Here is a 23942-nt window from a genome sequence, read left to right as displayed (position 1 = left end):
TCAGATGTGTGATGTGATCGCATAAGGTGATCATGGCAACAACCTTAAAGAAAGATATTATTCTCATTTTATAGTTGAGAAAAAATGAGATGCTTGGAGATGCTTCAACATCATCCCTGAGGTGAAATAGCAAGTGAAGAGCTGAGCTGGGATTCAGGTTTGGGTCTGGCCCTGGAGTCAGGGTACCATATACTTGTCAGCTTGCTGACACTGTGCTGTATCTACTGGCTTGCCCACCCTACCTCCAGCATGGAAGCACCACCAGGATAAGAAGCAAGCCTCACCCATCTTTGGAGTCTCAGTGCATCGCACAGGGAGGATCCCGAACAGACTCAGGAAATGGTGGATCCATGAAGCTTGGAGAGAACTGCCTTTTCTTTTTTGAGGATCCCACTCTGAAATCTCCAGAGCATGAGAGGTTGGGGTGTGGAGAATAACCATCTTGCCTTTCATACCCAAAGTGGGGGACTTGGGGGATGAAAGGTGAGGACTCCAGCTACTTATTTATTACAGGAGTGAAGGCACAGACAATAAAGATAGATTGATCACCCCAGACTTTGTTCATGAATATTTAAATATCGCTGATTCGTCTTGTCACTGTAATTACAATTTCTCTGGGCTGCATCTCCAACAACCACAGTTTATGGTAAAGAATGGCCCACTGTATTTCACTTGTCCCTCTGCAGATGTGCGGGGCTGCCAACCGTGTAATGTCCTCTGCATTTCATACATTTTCTTCAGCTGCTGAAGGTTTAAGTCATCCACAATGACCTACGTTTTTTCATTATCCCCATGTCAAACTGCGCTCGTGCCTGGGCATAAATTGTCCTTCTCGTTATAGACTCGCATGCCTGTGCCTTCACTTCCTTTTTAAAATGATATTTTACTCTCTCCTCTCTCTCCCCTCCTCGGGCCACTAACCAAAGCTCCCCCTCCCAAAGCTAGGCCCCTGTACCCACATAAATTCTCATCTCTTCTGATGGCTCTGAGGGGTTTTTAGTAAGGCTCTGTGGGGAGCAGATGCTGGGATCTGATCAGTGACTTTCTCACGGGTGAAAGATTTGCAAGAAGCACCCATGCCATGTGAGGGGCACTTCCATCAAGTAATCAGATGGAAGAAGCTCAAAGAGTGGCATCGTGCCTTGACACCAGTTCACCCCAATCTATGGGGTGCTGCACTGGCTCAGAGGCTCAGCCAGTGAGTCCCTCACCTGCAGATCTGGGGATGGGCCAAGGCCTGGGGTTCTCAAAATTGCTACCTGCCCATCCTCACTGTCAAGAGCCATGGGACTTCCTGGCCCCTAGTCCCATCAAACTCAAGGGGAGTGGAGGCCTGTGCAAACCCTGGTACTAATTAGTTGTGTGTCTAACACAGTAAGGGCCAGTCTGTGTGCGTGCGCCTGAACCCACTCTCTCTGTGTGTCTGCACTCATAGTCCCGTCTGGTCTGACATCCAACTCCCCCTCCTTACTGAATCGGCAACGATTACGACTTTAATCAAAGATTCAGTATCCTCATTAAGGTATAAATAAATAAATAAAGCCAAGGCCACGTGAGACTTCAGCCGGAGCCGGTAATTAAAACGTACATCGGCAGTCGCCCAGCTGGGGGGAAGGCAGCGGTGGGGGGGTGGGGGGCAGCTGCCTGTGCCTTTCACCTCCAGAGGGGTCCCTAACAATTTAAAAAAACAAGGGGTTAAGACAGAGGAGTTTGTTTGATCCAATTTTTATGAATTTAATTATGAAGTGGAGCACATGTTAAATGAGTTTAAATAGGAAATCTCCTGAGTCTGCCCAGGGAAAAGAATAAAAAGAATTTAGAAGGAAAAATAACAACAAAAAAAGAAACAGAAAGAAAGAAAAAGAAAAGTCACCAACACACACGTATCCCCATCCCGATTTGGGAGCACGGTGCGCACCTGGCGTGAAATCCTCACCCTGAGAGCTGATTGTGTCAGTGTGGCCATAATGTACACAAAACTGGCTGCAGAACTCAAAATCCAATTTGTGGTATGTTGATTAACTCTGTAGCCTCTTTAATGAGCTTGACATTAAGTGCAGGACAAACGAGACTAATTAGAGCCCCCTCCAGCCTGCCCGGTGCACCTGTGACCCCCCCACTCCCCCCCCAAATCTGTCCTTACTTGATGCTTTCTCTGGCACTGGCCAAGCCCAGTGTCTGTCGTCCTCCCCACCCCAGCCCCATCCTGCTGGCTCTTCAGGCCCCTCCCTCCTGGCCCCTCCCTTCAGCACAGCTGAGAGTTTATTATATGATGAGCCGTGTGAATCAGGGATCCATCAATGCCAAGAGCACGGCTGGACTAACCTACCAAACACAGCTGCTGATGCTAAACACCCGGCCCCAGCAGCAAATGGGCCAAGAACAACGGAATATTAATGAGGCATTGTGTGTGGGGTGTGCACAGCCTGTATATGGCTTGTGTGCACAGTGCCTCACTGGTGTGAAAATTGATGGGTGTTTCTCTGTGTGTGCACAGGCAGCACACATGCTCTGTGTTTCCTAGAATAAGCAAGGGCTTCTCCCTAACTCTGGAAACAGCCCCTCCCTGTGGATCCGAGCCATGACTGACACAAGGGCATGTGACATTTTCAGATCTGAGCTCTGAGAAGGTGGCATGGACAGAGCAGGGCATATCCCGGGTGGATTTAGCAGGACTGAGATCATTCAAGTCACATGAAGCCAACTGGTTGGACCCAGTGGCATGCTCCGAAGTGGCTGAAAGGTATCTAGCCATCTTTCATAAGACCAAATGAACCTGGGGACCCGCTGAAGGAGGCGTTCATAGGAAGGTGCATATTCTTGCAGGGGAGACGCTTATGCAGTCGCTGCAACATCCCACCCTCCTGGGCCCTTCTTATTGAGCCCACCCCTCTGGGCCCTACCTCCATCCTATCCCAGAAATTTTAAGTAGTTCTGTGCAAATCCGGTGGTGCTAAGGCAATGTGCTCCCCTGAACAAAATGGCATCCAGAAGTGAGAGCCAGGAAGGCTCCTTAACGAGGATACCTACTGCTGGCAGGCCAGGCCAGCTCGGTCCCTGAGAAGTAAAGCTCTTCCCTTATTTAGCAGAGCCTGCCACCCATGCAAGACCTGGTCTGCATACTCAATCTCTGAGCTGTGACAAGACTCTCAAACTGAGGAGAGGGCCTACAGTAGTTTCTTTACATGGCATGCAGAGGTTTTTATGAGTATATGCTCTGTTACATACCCAGATAGAGACCTGACCCCAACCCTCCCTACAAACACAGCACACAAAGGCAGAGACACATGCAGACTCAGAAATGCGCATTCCTTTACCCAGGTACAGTCAGCAGAGCCCCAGTTTCGTCATAGAGAAAATAAGGAATTTAAGCCATCCACTCCCCTGTTAGGGAAGACCGGGGGCTGCTGCAGGAAAGCAAATGCCTCTCGGCCATCAGGGACCAAGTGTCCCCATCCCTGAAGCCCTAGAGGCTGGTGGCAGGGAATGGCCAGCCTCTGGGCACCTGGCCCAGCCTCCTTAGCTCATAACCCCTCCCTTGTCCCATCACCTGGAACTGGCTGAGAAGCAATATTTCATTGCTCATCGTTTAAATGCCCTCCTCGTCTTCCCTAAACAGGGTTAAGGTCCGAGTATAGGCCTTTGTTATTGTGGGGAAAGTAGGACTTCTTCAACTTGCCCTCAGAAGCCCGAAGCTGACTTCAGAAATCTGTATGGATGGCGTGGAGGGGCATCAAGAGTGGTGGGAGGCAGGGCACACACTGTTAAGAGACCCAGCAGGTCAGTTTTTCTCAAAATTCATTTTGGGTCTACCTACATGAGAATCCCTTGGGAATACGTATTAATAATGCTGCATCTGGGAACCCACCCTGGCCCCACGGAATAAAAGTTTCTGAGAGTGGGACCCAAGAGCCTGCCGTTTTAATGAGCATCCTGTGTTGAACATGGAAAGACTCTGAACCAACGGTCTGCAGGAGGGGACTGGGAGAACTGTCCACATTTACCTGCATGCCAGGCAGCCCCTGCATGTCCAAGCCTTGAGCAGAAGGACTGAGGGCTGACTCAGCCCACCACCTCCACTTTACGTCCTTGGAGGTAAATATAGAGACTGGCTCCCAGACACCCCATCCACCCATCAGCTTCACTGACCTACCTGTATGTGAGCGCAGGTGGCGTTTGAGGGCCGTGTGGCTGGGGAAGGTGCGGTTGCACTCGCTGCAGATGTAGCTGCGCACGCCCGCGTGGACCTCCATGTGCTGCTGCAGTGCGCTCTGCGCCTGGAAGCGCTTCCCACACAGCAGACAGAAGACGGCCATGTCAGTGCCTGTGGGAGACAGGAAAAGGGGCGCCTCAGAAGGCTGGGAACACAAGGCGCATTCTTTACCCATCTGGAGTGAGAGCCAGTGTCGGGACTCACACTTCCAAATCCCCATGCTCAGGGGCAAATCCAGAGTTGGCCCAGGCTGTGCAACACTGAGCACCCAGTATGTGGCCCCAGGGATGGGCAAAATCGACGTCGTTCCTGAGCTCTAGAAGCTAAAGTCTAGTGGGAGAAGGATAGACACTGATCAAATACATCACAACAGCAAGGGTAATGTGCAACTGTGTCAGGCAGTATGTAAAAGGCAGCAAAATACTAAGAGGGCACATACCAGATGGACTTCGCAGAGTCTGCGGCAAAAAGTGGGGGAGGCAAGGTAGACCTTGTGAGGACAAACAATGACAAAGATACCACGGGCCAGCTATTGTTCTAACGTAACTAATATAAATCCAAAACTCCAAAAGCTAGCCTCTGTTATCCTCACCCCTTAGACAAGGAGACTGAGGCACAGAGAGATTAACTACTTAGGCCAAAATCCCATAGAGCAGCAGTCCCCAACATTTTTGGCACCAGGGACTGGTTTCATGGAAGGCAATTTTTCCACGTATGGTGGGGGGATGGTTTCGGGATGATTCAAGCGCATTAATCATTAGACTCTCTTAAGGAGCGTGCAACCTGGATCCTATGAATGCACAGTTCCCTATAAGGTTTATGCTCCTATGAGAATCTAATGTCGCCACTAATATGACAGGAGGTGGAGCTCAGCTTCACTCGCTCGCCTCCTGCTGTGCAGCCCAGCTCCTCACAGGCCATGGCCCAGGGTTTGGGGACTCCTGCTATAGAGTTCATAAGTGGCAGGGCTGGGATTCACACCCACGCACCCTAGATTTTAATGCTTTCCCAAGACTAGATACAGACCCTGTTTTTGTTTTTTGATTTTTTTTTTTTTTAACTACTTCTCCACTCACTAAAGCATGAATCTTAGGTTCATTCACTCAACAAGTATTACTTGGTGCCTTCTACAAGTAATGTTGTCTTTTTGGCACTGGGGATATAACCATGGAAGAGCATGCCAAGTGCCTGCTCTCATGACCGACGTTACCCTGAACACCAGGTGAATGGCGGAATCCGGAAGGTGAATGGCGGAATCCGGAAGATGGAATAGTGTCTGTGAACACTCTGGGCCAAAGGGAAACGTGGCCGGTGGGAGGATCAGACAGAGGAATGGTGCAGTGCAGCTAGGGAAGAAGAAGAGGAGGCTAAAGGGAAAGGTAAGGGCCAGGCCATGCAGGGTCTTGCAAACCACGTCAAGAGCTTTAGGTTCCATCCCAAACCCGACGGGCAACTGTCAAATGATTGAAAGCTAGCGAGTGATGTGAGATTTTCATTTAATTCTAACTGGCTGTTCACTCCCACAGTACCCCACAAATATAGGCTGCTATTTTCTGTTTGTTACCAACCCCTTTCTGATGCTGCTCTGGAGCCATGGCCGAAATTTCCAGCTACAGCACCACGGGAGGAAGTATCTGACCTTGTGTGTGAGTCCTAACTGGCAGCTCGGTGCCCAGCCTTTTGGGCTCTGTTTTCCTGAGCACAGGAGCCCCCTGGCAGGCCCATCTGCACGTCTCTGTGCTGGTACCTGGGCAATATCACCTGCACTTGGCCCCACACTGCTGTCCCCTGTGTGGGGGGCACAAGCAGGAAAGGTAAGTAGGCCTAGCATCTGTCAGCCCAGTCCAGAGTGGGTGGGGGCAGGGGGCAAAGCTTTGGCTGCTGGAAGCCATGGGCTGCTCAGCATGGAATTGAGAAGTGTCTGGTAGAAGGTAGGGGGAAGAGAAGGGATGGCACGAAGAACCTCCCTGCCTTCCTGGCCCATCGATAGAGATAGCAAGGAGAGGCCTGGTCCTCACCACCTCTGTCCCATTCATTGCTGGGTTAGGATGGACTAGTAGGCAGGCAAGGTCCACCTCTCACGGTCCCCTACACTTCTGTGCCCCTCATACTCACCCTGATACCCCTTCCCTTTGCAGACACTGAGGTCTAAGCACCTGGAGCCACACCCCATCTCACCAGCAATCAGGAAGGCTGAGCAGGGAATGGAAATAGCAGCCAGCACTGGATTTTTCTCCTGGCTGTCAAAAAGCAGGAAGGAAGGGGAGCAAAACTAGGTGTTATGCTAGGTGCTTTTTCTATGTTGTCAGCTCATTTAAAACTTACAATCCTACAAGGCAGGCATTCTTATCCCCCTTTTTACTAGCGGAAAACAGAGAGATTAAATAACTTGCCTAAGATCACACAGAAAGAGGCAGAGGTGGGATCTGAAAATATCTCGGTGTGTCTGCTTTCAGAAACCATGGGGTTGGGCTCAATGCTGCCTCTGGGGCCAGCTGCCCACCTGTCTGTGCTTACCCTGGAAGAGGCCCGGTAAGAACAGTACAGAGCACCCCTGCCTCTAGTACAGCTCCAGCAGTGGCTAGAAAGCCCCTGGCCAGGAGTAGGCGGATGCTGGGGCTGGGTCACAAGACATAGTTCTCTGAGGCCGTGCAATCCCACTGGGAGCCACCAAGATCTCTCGGAAATGTTGAGTAGGGTATTCAGCTCCACTTGCTGGAGGGGGACATAATGAGAGATGTATCTTTCCGGACAGAAGCAGTGCCAAGAGTTGACAGTGAGTCTTCAATATCCCTCCCTGCTTGGCCTACATACAAAAGAGCACAGTGCATCTGCAATGCGTTCTGTGCCCAGTGGCCCCCAGTTCTTCACCTTGAGGGCCCCCAGCATCTACCCCCTCTCTGCCCTTAACCCCCACCCCACAGAGAGCCCAAATTAAGCCAGGTGTTCAAATAGCTACCTTAAATCAGTAGGATTGAGTAGGCTTTGTGGGTCAGCCATGCCCTTTAAGAGCCAAGACTCCTCCTTATGCATCCTCTGAGATCCCCTGCATGGAAGGAACCTGGGCAGACGAACATGAATGGCATTGCCAGTGGGACATCTCAGCCTACACAGCCAGACCCAGAGGTGCTCTGAGGGTCAATATCACCCAGCAAGGCAGACCACGGCACTCTGCCCCCTTGGTCTTCCCAAGACCCCTAGATGCTGCCCCACTATGCTGTCCCTACTTCTCAGGGTGGCCTGAACCCACTTCATGTCCATTCAGCCAACTCACTGAGCCACTGCCAAGTGCAGGCACTGTGCTAGATGACCAGGGGCAGGCTGAGGCTGAGCAGAGAAACTGGGTCCCAGACTAGTGGGAGATGCTGAGTTAACAACCACCCGGAGGGTAAGGCAGGGCGACTCCAAGAGCTTCTGAGATTTTGAGTTAGGCTTTTACAAGTAAAGAGTGTTTGAGAAGCAAAGGACAAGAAATTGGGACACATGTGCCAGGCTAAGGAGAGAGACACCGCTGGCAAATGTCAGAGCAGATGGGGCCAAGGTCAGGCCCTGGGGATGGAGACAAGCTGGGAGATGGGAGTCAGACCATAGAGGGCTGTACATGCCAGGTAGGACAGACTGGACTTGATTCTACAGGCAATGCAGTGCCAGGAAAGGACCAAGGGTTGGTAGGATCCTAATGTCTGGGTCCCCCTCCAATTCCTTTTTTGAAACCCTAACCCCTAAGGTAATGGTATTAGGAAATGGGGCCTGGGGGGAGATAATTAGGTAATTAAAATGGGATGAATATCCTTGTAAAAGAGGGCCCAGAGAGCTAGCTAGCCCCTTCCACCATGTGAGGACACAGAGAAGTCAGCAGTCTGCAACCAGGAGGAGGACCCTCACCAGAACTCGAACATGCTGGCACCCTGATCACAGACTTCCTAGCCTCCAGAGCTGTGAGAAATGCATGTCTGCTGTGTATAAGCCACCTAGTCTGTGGCAGTTTGTTATAGCAGCCTGAATTGACTAAGACGAGTGGTGCTAGCACGATCTGACCTGTGTTTGAAGCCAGTGACTCTGGACACACATAGGGACTAACAGCAGCAGCAAGTGGTGAGAAGCAGCGAGAGGGCTGATGCGCCACTGGAGGAGGGTGGGGACCAGACCAGGGCAGAGGCTGCCAGGGCAAGGGGAGAGAGAAAATCCTAGAAAGGTGGGACAGCCAGGGAGGAGTGGCATGCACAAAATCCCAGATGGCAAGTTCCACACCTGGCCAACAGGCTGGAAGTTATATGGTCACCACCTGGAAAGGAAATGCCATGATGTCCCTACAGTGGTCTCTCTCCCTTTCCTGGGACATTCCACAAGGTGCAGGGGTGCTCCTTGGCCATGTATCCACCAACCAAGCCTCCCAGGGGAAGAAAGGGGGGCCTCTGAGACTCAGCATCCACTTCCCCCATTCTTCTGCTTGGAGACTAACAGCTATGATGATAGAAAAGTATTTAAAAAAAAAAAAAAAAGGGAAAGGGTGGGGGAGATGTGGATGAGACACAAGAAAAGCTATTGGTGCATGTGAGTTAAAAATCTAGAGACTAGATGTGAGTTATTAAACAATTTGCTGCTGTTTCAGCCTAGCTGATTGTTCGCATGTATGATGAGTCAGGGCAGATTCTATTACACTGGGAGATTAAGCAAATAAATGCTAGCTTTTGGAAACACATTAAAATGTGGGACTATGGAAATAAAATTATCTCGAAAATTGTATTAGCAATTCATTAGCTGCAGTGAGCTGTGCGGCGGGGCAGGGGGGCCTGGAAGCACTGGAACACTCTGCTCCCTTCAACACCTGGGTTCTGTCCTCTGCTATGGAGAGACGTCAGGCCTGGTACCAGTGGGGAGAGGGGAGGTGCTCTGACTGGATGAACAAGACCCTCAGAAGTCAGATGGTCCGCATGACACAGGGGAAGGAAAAGAAGCATAGGGGTCCCAGCTCTCCCATATACTTGCCTTGTGGCCCTGAGCAAGTCATTTTACTTCGCCAGATCCATTTGCTGCTTATCCACCATATTGTGGTCATCAAGAACATCGAATGAGACATCCACACGAAAAAACTTTATAATGTGGTCACAGAGCCAATGCCAGCCAAACAACACCTTCATCTGAACTAGAAAATCATGTCTCCTCCTCTGGGCAGCCCCACAGACCTGGTGAGTACAGAGAGGGCTGGGTTTTGGGCTCTTTCCTCCTCAGCTGGGTACCCCTGTGCCGTGAACAACCTGGATCGTGAGTCATGGCATGAGTCATGGCAGCCCTGCACAATACACATGCCTAAGCTGTTTTGTTGTCTCTGGACTGCTGCTTTCTGGGAAGCCTAGAGAAGGCATCTTTGAGGAATTACACCACTTAGGATTCAGTGCCAACAACACCATCTTCCTCTGAAATTCCTCACTGTTGTATCTGGTGTGGTACAGCCCTGTATTGCATTTATTTTGGACTTTCAGCTCTGCCTAATAGATTATAAGCCTCCAAAGTAGGAACTACTGTATTCATCTTTATATTCCCCAACACACAGCACATGGCCTGATATAGAGTAGGCACTTAATAACTGCATGTTGAATTAGTAAATAAATAAGGGGCTGTGAGACAGTCACAAAGGGTGGGGGAGGAGGTACGAGGAGAGTCATGGTACAGACAGAGGGCTAGGGATGCGGAAAGTTCAGACCACAGTCCACAAATGAAACCACGACTAAGAGCATCCAACCACTCTCCTTGGAAATCAGTAATGACAAGTGACCCACAGGCAGCAGTCTCAGTGAGGCCTCCTGTGTCTGTCTGGTGGGCTGGACAGGACTCCTCAGTTCTTACTCCATGTCTGAGCTCTGTTGCTCAGAAGCAAAGACCCAGACCATATAAGGATTGGTTTTGCCATATTATACAGTGAAACAGTACAAAGATCCCAATTCTGGCCCAGAGGTGCAGCCCTTCTTGGATTTGTGATCCTAGTCCAGGCAGCTGTTGTCCTTAACCTCGGTTTCTTCATCTAGGAAAGAGAATTCATAACTAATCTGCCCTTTCCAGCCCTAACTTCATAATCCTGTTAGGATGAAACTGACAAATGTTTTTGATTATGTAAATCCTACAAATGTATTGCTTTCTATCAATCTGTACATTTCAATGTAAATCAGATATATAAGTCAGCTTTTACCCAAGAAAATAATTTTTCAGGTCAAGGAATTAGCACCTCTGCTCTTCTGAAGAATGAATGGGACTCAGTCTCAGCCTGGACTCCCAGGGTATCTGCTCAAAGGGAATCCGAAGTAGGAAAAGGGGATGCATGTGAAAAGGATGACGCTATCAAGACTCAAGGAGCATGACTCTTAGTAATATGGGCAGGGTCCATGCAAATATCTGGGACCACATTTGCATAAATTGTATCTCCAGGGAAGGTGACCCACACCAGACCCCCAAGTGCCAATACAGCCAGTTTTGACTATAGGGCATGTATGACTCAAAGTCTTCCAATTTAAAACAAGCTTAATTTTAGCAAAAAAAAAAAAAAAAGGAGAATGAAAGAAAAAGAGAGAAAGGGAGAAAGCCAGGCCAGGGTGGAATAGAGGCAGAAGGGGTGACATAGACCTAGGGTATTTCACCCAGGTGATGACGGGGTCTGAAATTATGAAACACAAAACCCCTCATGTTTACACCTGTGCCATTTCCATACCAATTATCTCTTTAATAGATGGGAAGGAAGAGGATCAGAGGGGTACACAGCTGGAGAAGATGTTCAGGTGCTACACCTTCTTGGAGCAAAGTTCTTATTATCTCCTGCTATAAGCAGTTTCTTAATCAAAGGAGCAGAGGGATCTAAATATACTCCAGCTTTTTTTGGTAAGCAGGCTGGGACTGCTGTGTGTGCATGTGCTGGGGCGTGTGCATGCCCGTGTGTGTGTGTGCGTGCACATGTACCCCGGAGGGGCTTCTCATGTCCAATCCTACCCAACCTCACCCAACCCTGCCACCCCGAAAGCTTCTTCTCCCCACAGAAAGAAAATATCAAATTTAGGAGGGTGTGAAAACCTTGATTTAAACTAGAAACTTCCCCCTCCCTCCACCCCTAGCCCCCAAATCCTTCAGATATGTCTTTCTGCTCCCTCTGACATCCTGGGGATGACTCTTTCCTAAGACAACATCTCCAGCATGGGCAACCTTCGTGACCACACACTCAAACCTTGACATAAACTGATGCCTTTTCCTTTCGCCCATATTCTCCTCCCTTTGCCCCCAGGGTGCTGCTGAAAAAGGTAGCAGAGTTGCACCATCCACTCTGCAAGACAGAGAGGCAGAGACAAGCAGCACCGGGTTGACTCCTACCCAAGGCAGGAAGGCTCTGTCTGCATCTTAAGAGGATGGAGAAGGCTGGGGTGAGGTGAGGAATAGACAGAAAGGAACAAAGTCCAGCCCCTGAATCTGAGTGGCTCCTCCATTTTGACTTCCCCTGTGCTATCATTTAGGGCTCAGCTCCTTTTCAAGGAATCTACTGCTTTAAGGGCCAACAGCCCTCTCTTTATTTCTCTAGTTGTCCTCTTGAGCGTGAGTTTCAGGATCATTTAGGATGCACTATTGCACTCCCAGAGTTCCTCAGAAGGCTAGCTATGTGGGCACTGAAGGCCAAATCAGCCCACTGAACCCTGCAAACTCCACTCAGCTGCTGGTGAGTGAGAGACAAGTTCCCCAGTTGCTTTTACTAGGGTAGGATACACTAAGATACCATCTTGGAAGGCTTGTCTCAAACTCAATTAGCTTTGAGCTCACGCATGGGTGTCTGTCTCCTGTGTATAGAGTCACCTACTGCTGAGGTACTCAGTTACATCTTCCCAAACCAAGCCAAGAGCCAAAAACCTTAGCATCACTTGTCAATTTCATCCTTGTCAATTTTAGGTCTCTTTATCCAGCCTTCTCTGCCTCTTTTTCCTTCCTTTCTTATCTGCGTAGAATCACGGAAGGCATCTATACATCTGTATGACATTCTATTTCCACAAGAGAAAGGGGGAATGTTATGGTTTCAATACCGTCAGTCAAGGGAGCAAAAGCATCTTCATTGCATAACAAAAAACGGGGAGGAACTTGAGCAGCTGATTCAGATTTGTTTTAAAACTAGGCAGTGGATGGGAGAGTGATTACATTTTTTAAAACACATGCACACATACAACTTTCAGTCTCTTGGGGAATGTGGCTGCGTCCTCAGGCACAGCAGCTAGCAGAGCTGGCTCCCGGAAAACCGTGTATTTGTTTAGCAGTGAGCTGCAGACACAAGTGCATTTCATTACTCGGCACCTCCAGCTACAGTAAACAAATTTGTCAGCTCACTAGCTCATTAAGGTGCGCCCTGGACATGGGGGATTTATTGAGACCTGCACAATAAAAGTAACATGAATGGATTTACTAATTTTGTCAATCACACCAACAAACGAGCCCAAGAAGGGGAGAAAATGAGGGAGGGGGACAAGAAAAGGGGTGGATAAAAAAAGGGAAGGACGTTTTAAAAAAGGAGGAGAGGAGTTTGGTTTGCAAGAAGAGAAAGAATAAACGGGTTAAGAGGGGACAAGATCTGCATCTTTGTACTGGGCTACAAAACCACCTTCACATTCAATCTACCTCCTACTCTGGGTTGCCCTTTCTAGGGTTCAGGGGCCCCTGGCAGGAAGGGTGCATGCTAAGTTGGAAGATGCCAAATCAAGTCCTGGTTCCCTGGCAGTGCCACACCGATGGCAACATCCTCCTCCCTTCCTCCCAGCATCCGATATGGAACTAATGAATCCGAGGATTAAAAACCTTGTTCCGGGAAGTAGCTGCTTCCAGGCACATCAGCGGAGACTAATATCCTCGGCTAGTACCTCCCACCTGCCCCAGCAGCTCCTTCTTGGTTTCCAGTCCAGTGGCTGGACGCTTCCAGACATTCCAGAATGAATTAAAACTTCTCCAAGAGCAAGCGGAGGAAGAAGGAAAGGGATTGTGTGTGTGTGTGTGTGTGTGCACGCGCATGCACGCGCGTGCAGTGGCGTTGGGGCGGGTGAGTTGGGGTGGAAAGTAAATCCGGAGAGGTATGCAGCCCTCTGGTCTGTAACTTTCAAAATGACAGCAGGACTAGGGCAAAGGTCACGGGGTCCAAGGCCTTAAGCACCTCCGCCAGCTGTGGCAGAGAAGCCTGGAGCCCGCAGGACGCCTGCCCGTATAAATCAGCGGTAAGCAGCACCCGCTGGGGGAGAGGACAATGGGCCCACACGGGGGTGGGCAGCAGAACAATGGGGCCTGGCCAGTGCGCAGGCCCGGAACAAATGTGCCCTGGCACCACGGGGGCCCCCATTTGTGAAACTAATTGGCCCACGATTGAAAAATCGGACCAACTTCAACAACCCAGAGAGAAGGGCAGCTTGCAGTAGCCTAACCTAGCCCAGCTCTGCAGAGCAAGCCTAGCCTAGCCTAGCCCAGCCCAACCCAGCCCATCCCTGGTGGGGCATCTGATGTGGAAGCCTCTCTCAGGTACTGCCCGTGCTGGCAGAGAGGTGCCTCTGAGATAGGATCAGGCTGGGAGAATGATGGACCGTGGGATGGAGCAGGTAGGCATGGTGCCGACTTGAGGCGCCCCGTGCTCAACAACTTCTCCCAAGATGCAGAGAACTGTTTTCCCTGGTTTCTCTACACTGCTTGTTCTGTAGAAATAAAGTTCAAAGGAGAGAGACAGGCACCTGTTTACTCTCAGGATTCCTAAAGCCAAAGGGCTCCCTACTTCCTGCATTTGGGGGTAGGTGGGTAGCAAATAAATCAAAAGCTACAATCAGTTTCTTCCTAAATCCATTCCCTGGAATGTATTCTGCCTGTAACCCTCTGCAAGGCTGCATGAGCACTGCAAGAAACGTGGATCCCTTGGTCTGAAATTCAGCTAATCTTAGAGGCTTCCAGGAAAAGCAGCCCCAAAGCGGGTGGGGGAACATCGGGACACAGCATGAAAGGGCAGGCCAGAATCTTCACATCCCAGGCATCCTCTTGCCCTCACGTGGCTTTTTACTGCAGACTCCCAACTGAACAGGAACAAAAGAGTAGAAAACCTGGCCTCTAGTCCTGGCTCAGTGACTAACTCGCTGTGCACTCCTGGGTGGGTTACTAGACCTTTCTGGGCCTCCATTTCCTCATCAGTAAAATGAAGAGGGATATAAGTGATCCTTAAAGGGTTTTTCTCCACTCTAATATTCAATAATTCTATTGAAGAGGGTGCTGGCAGGTTGAATGGTCCTTTCTCCCACTGAGATGGACGTCAGCATTTTCTCTTTCAAAGTCAGACTTGACAGCCTTCTTTTAGCTAAAGAGAATCCCTTTAACTAAAAGGGAACCACATTCTTAGGCTGACAGAGGGGCAGTCACAGACAAGGCAAAGAAAGGATCCAACATTGACTGGGCACCTGCTGGGTGCCAATCTAGGTTCAACCTTTCTCAAGCAGCACTGTGAGATGGGGATTTTTAGAAAGATGGGAAAATTTCACAAGACTTGAGAGAACCTCTAGGTACCTTTTCTAGGGGACTACCAGTTAGCAGCTTAAGACCTCCTAGAACTGGCTCAACACTCACAGAGGCAATTATTGAGTAGCTGGGTCTGAGAGTACCTGAAGCCCCTCTGTGCCAGGTGAGGGCTGGGCAGTTGGGGTGGGGAGTATGGAGGGGAAGCTTTCTCTCCCAAGCCCCCAGCACTAGAATGACAGAGAAGACCCCCAAGAAACCCTGCACAGAGGGCAAGTCAGAGAACCAGACCCTTTGAATCTAGCAGTTTCATTACAAGACCGTAGTGTCCAACACATAGTAGGCATTTACATTCTGGCAGTGTGTCCAGAGCTTAACGGGAGGCACAGGAGCTTACGCGTAAAGGTAAGACCCAATTTCCTTGTCTGGACAATAAGTTACTCCCAGGACTCTTTCATCTCTAGTATTCTTCAAGTGTTAAAGACGCTTTCTATAGACGGTCACTCTCTCTAGTTTCAGACATTCCCAAAGTCATCCTGAGGCCCCAGGAGAGAAACTGCAGCTCAGGAGTGGGGTCTCTGGGGAAAAAAACCCCAAAAACCTCAGCTAGGCTCTCCTGTACAATTTCCAGTAAACCCCAATGTATTTCAGAGATAGGGAGGTGGAGGCAGAGGCAGGAGACAGGAGGAGACCTAGACAGAAAAGAGAGAGAGACAGAGGCAAGACAAAGGCCCAGGGAGACAGAATGGAGTGGGGAGGGGAGCAGGGGTTGGGCGAGACAGAAATTCAAAATAAAACGAAATACTGATTGTTTCAGCGCCATTTAAATACCTCACAAACACTGGGCAATGAAAACAAAAACTACCCCATATAAATAAGCAAAACAAAATAACAAAAAAGGAGAGGATGTATTCATTTTACTGACATTTTAATGGCGCCTCTCCTTCCCCCCACCCCCCCAGAAGATGATTACAAATTAAGCAGCATTTAAACGCTTTTTACTGTCAACAATTAAAAGGAGGGCTGGGGGCCTGAGAGTGTGGTGGGCATTCATTCCCACGGTAACCAGGCTATCAGTATCAGAGACACCATGTGGCCTTCCCATACTGTACGGCACACAATAGCCAAAAAGGGAAAAGTGCAGACAGATACTGTTAATTTTGCAGGACATTCAGAAGCAAATCAAGATATAAAAAAGTTCCCAGCACATACACAGACACCAAGAACAAGGGCAGGGCAGGTTGCGCTCATGGAGTTGGTCTTAGCAATGGCAGAATGTACGCACAGCCTGGTTACACCTGATTCAGGGTTCCTTGCGTTTGTTTCATGTGCGTGCATGTGTGTGTGTGTGTTGCACACGCACGTGCACAATATAGGAAGGACCAAGGGCAGAGGTTGTTTTGCTTTCCTAGGGTCAGAGGAATACACAATAAATCGAGCCCAGGAGCTCCACGCCAGACCCAGAACCAGCCAGGGAGTAGAACGAGGACATACCCACTGCCCCAACCCGGGCTTCAACCGAGAGGGTGCAACCACCAACATTTACCCTTCCAGCACCTGCACCACGGCCTTCTCCACTGGACCACAGGTAGAAATCAGGTGATTTTGATTTCACGGTGTTCAGAGGAAAGGATTTCATCATTCCCGGTGGACCAAAGGAACACATCTGATTTTTCAGAAATTGACTCTCTTTTCACTATTCAAACTATCATTACCAATTCATGCCCAACCCCTGCCTGCCCCCGCCCAATACCACCCACCTTCACATCTTTCTGAAAGGCTAAAACCTAATCTGTGTTAGGGCTTGGTAAATTCTGTTGCTAGAACTCTCTTTTAGCTAACTCAATATAGTTTCTCAGCATCCATGTCATCACAGGTACCTTTGAAAATAATGGAATAATGAAAAGTCAATTCCAGAATAAAGGGGAAGAAAAGAAAAGGGTTAAAAAGATAAAGGAGCAAAGAATGTAGCTACCAATTTCCTTTCCAGTCCTTCAGAGAGGGAGACGGAAATCACAGAAAGTGAGAGTGGGCTACTAGGTGGAGGGCGAGAGGCTGGATTTAGAAGCAGCCGGGTACACTTCTGTACTGTAAAGTTTAATATGCAGGAGGGATGACAGAGAAATAAAAGAGACACGTCCCCTTTAAAAGGAAATATAATTTACAGTGTGCAGCCAGGCGGCCCATAGTTTCAATCTCGTTTACTATAGAGAAAACTCTGCTAGCTGTTCTCTATCCCACAAATCCGATTTAATCAGACAAGCCAGCCAGCGTGGCTTGGAGTAAAAACGGATAATTAGTAAACAGAGAGCTACTCCAGTGCTTCATTGGCATTCGAGTTGGGCTACTGTGTCGCATTTAAAATGCAGTCTGATGAAGTTTACAAAATCAAACCATTTGTTACTCCTATTGAAGAGGCTTCAGGCCACTTGCAATTAAATTGGAATTAGTGCTCAGAATGAGACACAGCAAATTCATACTAAAAAGGGATCTGACTTTGAGACATTTGACTTCACTTCAACAGTTTTCTGTGTGAGTGTGTGGGTGGGTGTTACTGAAAGACTCCTCACTCACCCCGACTCTGCAGGGCTCCCCGACTCCCCACAACCTGCTACTCTCTGGGCTGGCTGTGGGGGATGGGGCACCAGGGAAGGGGAGGGACAGCTGACACCAGGGCGCCCGCCAGGCCCTGCATTCACACCAGGAAGATACTGTACTAGGGAAAATGTGTCCACAAAGGACCATATGGCTACCTTCTGCATTGAGCCCTTGGACAAGAGGGTGGAAGGGGGCGGGGGAAGCTGCCAGAAGGCACACTTCTAGGGGGCACGGCCCCGCCCACCTCAGACAGCAGGCTGGCGGCCTGGGGAGAGTGGGGGCACCTTTTCCCCTTGGCTGGGCTCCTGTGATGCCCTGCACAGGGACAGCTTCACTCACGACGTCCTATGTATGCATCAGCACGCTCCCAGCCCTGTGCACTGCCCCTCTAGGCAGAAAAGGGGAGTAAGCTCAGGTCTAGGCACGGCTTCTTAATCTGGAGTCCACGGAACCCCTAAGCCGTCCAGGGACAGAATTCAGGTTGGTGAACCGAGAGGGGAAAAAGTGACATCTTTATTTTCACCAACCTCCAACTGAAATTCAGTAGCTCCTTCTATCAGGAATATAAGCAACTGGCCAGTCATATGGGCAGTACTGGTAACTACTTGGTCACCGGTAGACATGATGGGTATTTTCACACCGCACTAGAAATGGTGCAGTCATCTCAAAATATCATCTACGGAAGCCACTCCTGCAAAAATATGGTAGTTACTCAACCACAGCCTGATCTGATTGGTTAACGGGATAACAAAGAATCACACATATGACTATATTACAAATGGTCTTTAAAAAATATTTTGACACCTGTATTTCAAGTTTCCATGACAATCCTATGTATTTTACTTTCTGCATTTACAGACCTGATTCTGAGGAAGGGTTCTGAGGTTTCGCCAGACTGCCCAGGGAGTCCACGGCACAAAAAAAGTTAAGAATCCCTGTCTAGGCACCAGGGAAGGAATGGGGAGTTGGTGTTTAATGGGTACGGAGTTTCTGTTTTATGGGATTATATGAGTTCTAGAGATAGAGTGTGTTGATGGTTGCATGACAATGTGAATGTATTTAATGCCACTGAATCGTCCTCTTAAAATGGTTAAAAAGGCCAATTTACATTACATATAATTTACCAAAATTAAAAACCAATCCTGGTCTGAAACTACATGTACCCTTCTGCCGCCCAAAAGTATCTAGTCCAAACTGAGATTTATTCCCTCAAATTTCTCCATCTGCAATGGAGAGCCAAACTAAATGCTTGGCCTCCCAGGAAGCAGGGAGCATGGGGCCTTGCAAAGGACACTACAGGAAGCCCAGCCTCAGTCTTTAGCTGTGACACCCACAAGACTTAGAGACTTGCTTTAAGTTCAAGGTTTGCTGTCTTCCCCACCTGTCAGAATGAAAGCTGCATGAGAGCCGCGACCTCACTCCTCTTACACAGCACTGTATCTCTTGGTTCTGACAGGTATTCAATGAATATTTATCGGATGGAGAGAAGGACGAATAGATGGATAAAGGATTGCACAAATTTATTTGATTTCTCTGGACTTCAACTCATCTGTAACATGAGGGGGACAGGCTTTGTGATCCTGTGAAGCTCCTATTGTTCTAAGGGGCTCCTCCAACATGACATCCTCCCGTCTGCTGACCACACCTTCCCCCAACACATGGGGCCCAGGAGGTGGAGGGTGGGGATGCGCATGGTGCACACAGGTGGGGGACACGTGATGTGCAATACTGGAGGTGATGGGCCACGGTCCTCCTGGGCCCCAGGAGTTTCCTGCAGGCCTCAGGGACAGCGCTGCCCCAGCTGCTGCACAAAGCAGTATCCACCTTGCTGCAGTCCTGCTGGAGTCCACTGGGCTCACCAGGACACCTTCCCTGCCACAACAGGCTGGTGGTGATGGTGGTGGACAGGGTACAGTAAATTTATAGGCTTATGGAACAGGCAAGCAATGAGAGGGAGTCCGTAGGCCTGAGGGAGAGGCTTTTATGCAACGTGAGGTGGCATGCAAAGGCTTTTAAAACCTGGAAGGAAGATACTGTCCTTCTTGCTATTTGGGGAGGGAGAGACAGGAATCTGATTATGGTCGAGAAAAAAATAAAATAAAAGACCACATTGCCCATTAGCACTTCCCATTACCCCCACGTCTGGAACTACCCTCCTTTCAAGTAGGCTGCTCTCCTGATTCTATAAATCAGTTTCAAGAAAGGAAGATGAGTGTCTGGCAGGCATCCGGCTGGACACCAAGGTCATGTTAGGTGGCGTGCATGCTCCTCAGCGGCAGCGTGGTCCTCCCCCAACACCCGCACATGTTCAGATGCGCCAACCCTGGATACTCTGAAGGAGGGTCTGGAGAGAAACCCCCGCCTCAGATGCCGACACTAAAAGGAAATGGGAAGTGGAACGTCACTTCGTGGTCTGGGGTTCTCTCTTCCCGTGTGGGTTTTGTTGCTTAGGTACCTCCCCTTTCAGCTCCTCCTCTGGAGTTTCTAGGCCGCTCCCTGACAGCTCTGGAGCTGGGGTTGATGCGGGGGCAGATGGAGGCCTTCAGGCTGACTCTCTCAGGCCAACCACAGGCTGTCCAGCACCCTGGTCAGAAACAGTAGTGAGGAGAGACACCTCTGTTCTAGCTACCCAACACCAGCATCGCTTGATGCCAAATCCTTCTGCTCTTCCTTTCTTCCGTCCAATGCTCTTTATTTCTCTCTTTGGGTGATGGTGCTTTATCTCCCTTGGGGAACAGCATTAGAGTGACTTTACGTATCCCTCTCTCAATTACTCACTCACACACCTCATATTTCTTGAGTTCCAATTCTGTATAGGAATCAAACCCGGAGGCTACGCAATGATAAGAAAATACTTCTTGGCCCCAAGAAGCTTACAGTCTGAGAAGTACAAAGCAAAGAGCCTGGGCTTTGAACTCAGACCACACCTGGGTTCAAATTCTGACTCTTCCATTTATTTACTAGCTACATAATCATATGCAAATCACTTAGTATCTCTGGGTCTTAGCTTCCTTTCTGTAGAAAGGAAGTCATAGTACCCACCATGCAAGGTTGCTGGGCAGATTAGAGATAATATATGAAAAATGTCTATCACAGTGACACATGATTAGGGGATGGAGAAAAAGTAGCTGCTTACAACAATGATGCAGTGGGTTGGGTGAAGAAGGGTGTCGGGTACAGATATTTAAATCAGTGGGCTGTGGTGTTTTAACTTAGGTACTTCTATGGTTTAAATGCGTCCCCCAAAGTTCCTGTGTTGGAAGCTTGATCTTAATACAGCAGTGTTAGGAGGCAGGGCTTCATGAGAGGTGTTTGGGTCACGGGGGCTCTGCCCTCACGCATGGATTAATGTCATTCTCGAGGGAGTGGGTTCCTTAGGAAAAAATGAATCTAGCCCCCTCTTGCGCTCTGCTCTCTCTTGCCCTCTCGCCTTCCACCATGGAGCGGTGCAGCTAGAAGGCCCTTGCCAGATGCTGGCACTCTGATCTTGGACTTAGCCTTAAAAACTGTGAACCAAATACATTTTTGTTCTGTATACATTATCCACTCTCAGGCATTCTGTTACAGCAGCACAAAACAGACTAAGACAGGTACCATGAGCTGCACTTAGGCCCCTTCTAGGAGGTGCTTATAGAGAACGCTCCATGTCTTTCATCACCAAGAAGAGCTCTGTCTCTACAGTGTTATATTCAAACCTCATTCCCACCGTTTAAATTCTCCCATCCAGTTACTCCCACCAAACCCATCATTTGATCTTCAAAAATCTCCCTAGCATGGCTTTCCTTTCCTTACTTCTTTCATATTCAGCCCACACTTCAAGGCCCATCGTCCAACTCCCCACTGACTTCTGGCCAATTCCTGAACTCCCCTGCCTGGGATCCTTCAATTTCACCAGCCTGCTGTACCCCTAAGCTTGGATCAGTCTAACTAGTCACCTCCTCCACTCCCAGAGCTGCCTACCCATGCCGCCTCTATCTCCCAAGTGCTCACTAACTCCTCAACCCACTGTAATCCCACTCCTGCTTCTATCACTCCACTGAGATCAAAGCTGTTTGCCTTTGATACCCAGTGACTTCCATGTCACTAAGTGCAACAGACACTTTTTAGTCTTTCTCTTAGGGGACTTCTCAGCACCATTTAAAACTGACTGCTTTTTTCTTTTTGAAACCTCCTTTAGTTTCCATGACACCACACTCTTCTGGTCTCCCTCCTATTTCTTCCAGCGACTCCTCAATCTCCACCATGGATTGGGATTGTTCTGGAGGGGTGGAATATGTTGGGGTTCCTCTGGATTCTATTCCAAGTTCTCTTCTCTTTCTATATTCTCTTGTTATATAAACTCACCCACTTCCAAGGCTTCAGTGAGCATTTATATGTTGATGACAGCTCCAAAATGGACATATGCAGTGGGTCTCTCTCTTCTGAATTCCAGATACATCTGTATACCCACATGCCTCCTAGGCACACCCTACCTTGGGACATCATGCACACCTTGCTACTATAATATGAAAACTGTTCAGTATCCTAACAACAACAATAAAAAGCTCTTTTTTTGGTATTCTTCATTTCAGTAAACAACTCCACTATCACTCAGTTGCCTAAGCAAGCAAGGTGGGCATTAGCCTAGATTCCTCTCTCACCTCTCAAAAGAGATCAACGACCAAATGTCTTCGGATTTCTAGTATCTTTTTGTGCATTTATTTATCCACCCCCTCATAGAGTGACACTGGTCCAGACTACCATTTTTTTGCCTAAATGATGGAAATATTATCCCAATCTCCCTGCCTTCAGCTTAGACCCTCCAGTTGAGTCACAACCATGTAGTCAAAGCAACTTTTCCACGACATCACCTGATGTCCCTCTCCTGATTAAGATCCTTTCATTACTTCCCTATTGTCCCCAGAAAAAGGCAAAAACTACTTAAAATGGTTTTCAGGGGCCTTTCACCATTTAATGCCCATTTACTCCTCCAAGCTCAGATCTTAGCCCTCCTCCCTACTCCCATTTTCAGTTCCATGAACTTGTCTTACTGTCTTCCTACCCTGGACGTTTACCTATGTTGACTCTCAGCCTGGCATTCTTCCCTTTCTCCCCCATTCCTTCATTGTCTTAATTTCTTCTCATCCTTCAGATGACAGCTTAGATGTCACCACCTCCAGGAAGGTTCTCCAGTACCCCATCCAAGTTGGAGGTTGCTCTCGTGTGCTCTAATAACATCCTATACCTCCAACATAACAATATTTATCCTGTATATGACTTGCTTATTTTCTTATATGTCTCCCTAGAAGGTATGAAACTCATGAAGACATGGGTTCTGATTTGCTCACCACTGTATTCCCAGAGCCTCATATACTACTAAGTACGAACGGGTGTTCAATAAATATTTACTGAATGACTTAACAAACAAATACATTAAAAATAACCTATTAATACTTCTGTGGGCTTGAGCCAAAGCTCCAAGCAAGTTATAATTTTCAGAGCCTAAGCTATTACTATCTGATTCTGACCAACCTCAACTCAAGTAAATATGCTGGTTTACTCTCCTTTCTCAAGCCACCCACCCACCCACCCACCAGCCCCAATTCCCTATGAGTTGCAGGCTTCTGAGCTCATATATTCCCGTATCTTTTAATACGTGTGATTTTTAGGTGTACACTCATATCCATATGTGTTAGGAGCAGGGCATAGGCTTTTGCGGGTTTGGTTTCTCCTCTCAACCTGGAAGTATTCATTCATGTAGTACCCAGTGCAGTGCTACCCAGATGTCCCTTCCTGATGAGGAGTCATTCACATCAATTGAAGACACAGATCTCTGGGTGGGAGACCTGCAGAACTGCTATTACACTATGACCAAAGCTGTGAGATTGCAGCCAACAAGCACCTACAGTTTGGGATCTGAAGTCAAACCTGAAACTCCTGGGCACTGTTGGAACATGGACCTGAGGCTGTAGATGTCTCCTGGTGCACACTTCCTGTCTCTTTCTCCTCCAAGACCAGGGCAGGCTCTCAGCTCTCCCTGCACGGCCTGCTGTGAGCTGCCTTCAGGCACATAACCTCAGAGGCTGAGCCCTCTACACTCAAGCAATGGACCCCCACAAATCACACCCTTGGTGGGGTTTCGTCCTTCTTCAGATGGTGATTATATATGATATACTGTTTTGAGATCAATTTTCACAGCACATGGGGATTCTCTAGAAAAGGGATGCTAATGGAAATGCCAAAAGCCATGTCACTAGCATGCCCAGAAATCACGACCTCTGACACCCTCCTGCTAGGAAAATAAAAAGTGGGTTTCTTTTACGAGGTGAACAGGCTTTTGTCAGATGTGAGTTGCTCTCAGTCCTGGCCAAAGATCCTGGTTCTTGTGGATCTAGAGATGATCTGACAGTGGTGGATACAATGCCAGGTGTCCTCACAAGCAAATGTGACAATACAGGCAGCCCCCAGGGATTTACCAGCTACCAGACAAAGGATCCCTCATCCTTACCACATCCATTCAGGTTTCTGCCCAGAATCACTTTGCTCGCTCCTACACTTCCTGATCCCTCTCTCTCAAAAGAACCCCTAAAAATAAGAAGGACAAGCCATAGTGTTTATTCCATCGCTTTTCTGCTTCTTTCTTAACGTTTATTTTGGG

General features: G+C 48.6%; 1 protein-coding gene across 4 annotated transcripts in view; it reads right to left on the bottom strand.

Annotated features, from left to right (window-relative positions):
* Window positions 1-23942, bottom strand: part of ZBTB16 (zinc finger and BTB domain containing 16) — a 191867-nt gene that overhangs the window by 3868 nt on the left and 164057 nt on the right. For all 4 annotated transcript variants that reach the window (XM_028832514.2, NM_001257623.3, XM_015115700.3 and 1 more), the window contains 1 exon segment: window positions 4154-4324. In XM_028832514.2, coding sequence (XP_028688347.2) covers window positions 4154-4324 — 171 coding nt within the window.

This window comes from Macaca mulatta, chromosome 14 (assembly GCF_049350105.2).
Source record: "Macaca mulatta isolate MMU2019108-1 chromosome 14, T2T-MMU8v2.0, whole genome shotgun sequence".
Taxonomy (NCBI): domain Eukaryota; kingdom Metazoa; phylum Chordata; class Mammalia; order Primates; family Cercopithecidae; genus Macaca; species Macaca mulatta.
Note: the sequence above shows the minus strand (reverse complement) of the source record. Positions and strands in the feature narration are given on the sequence as shown.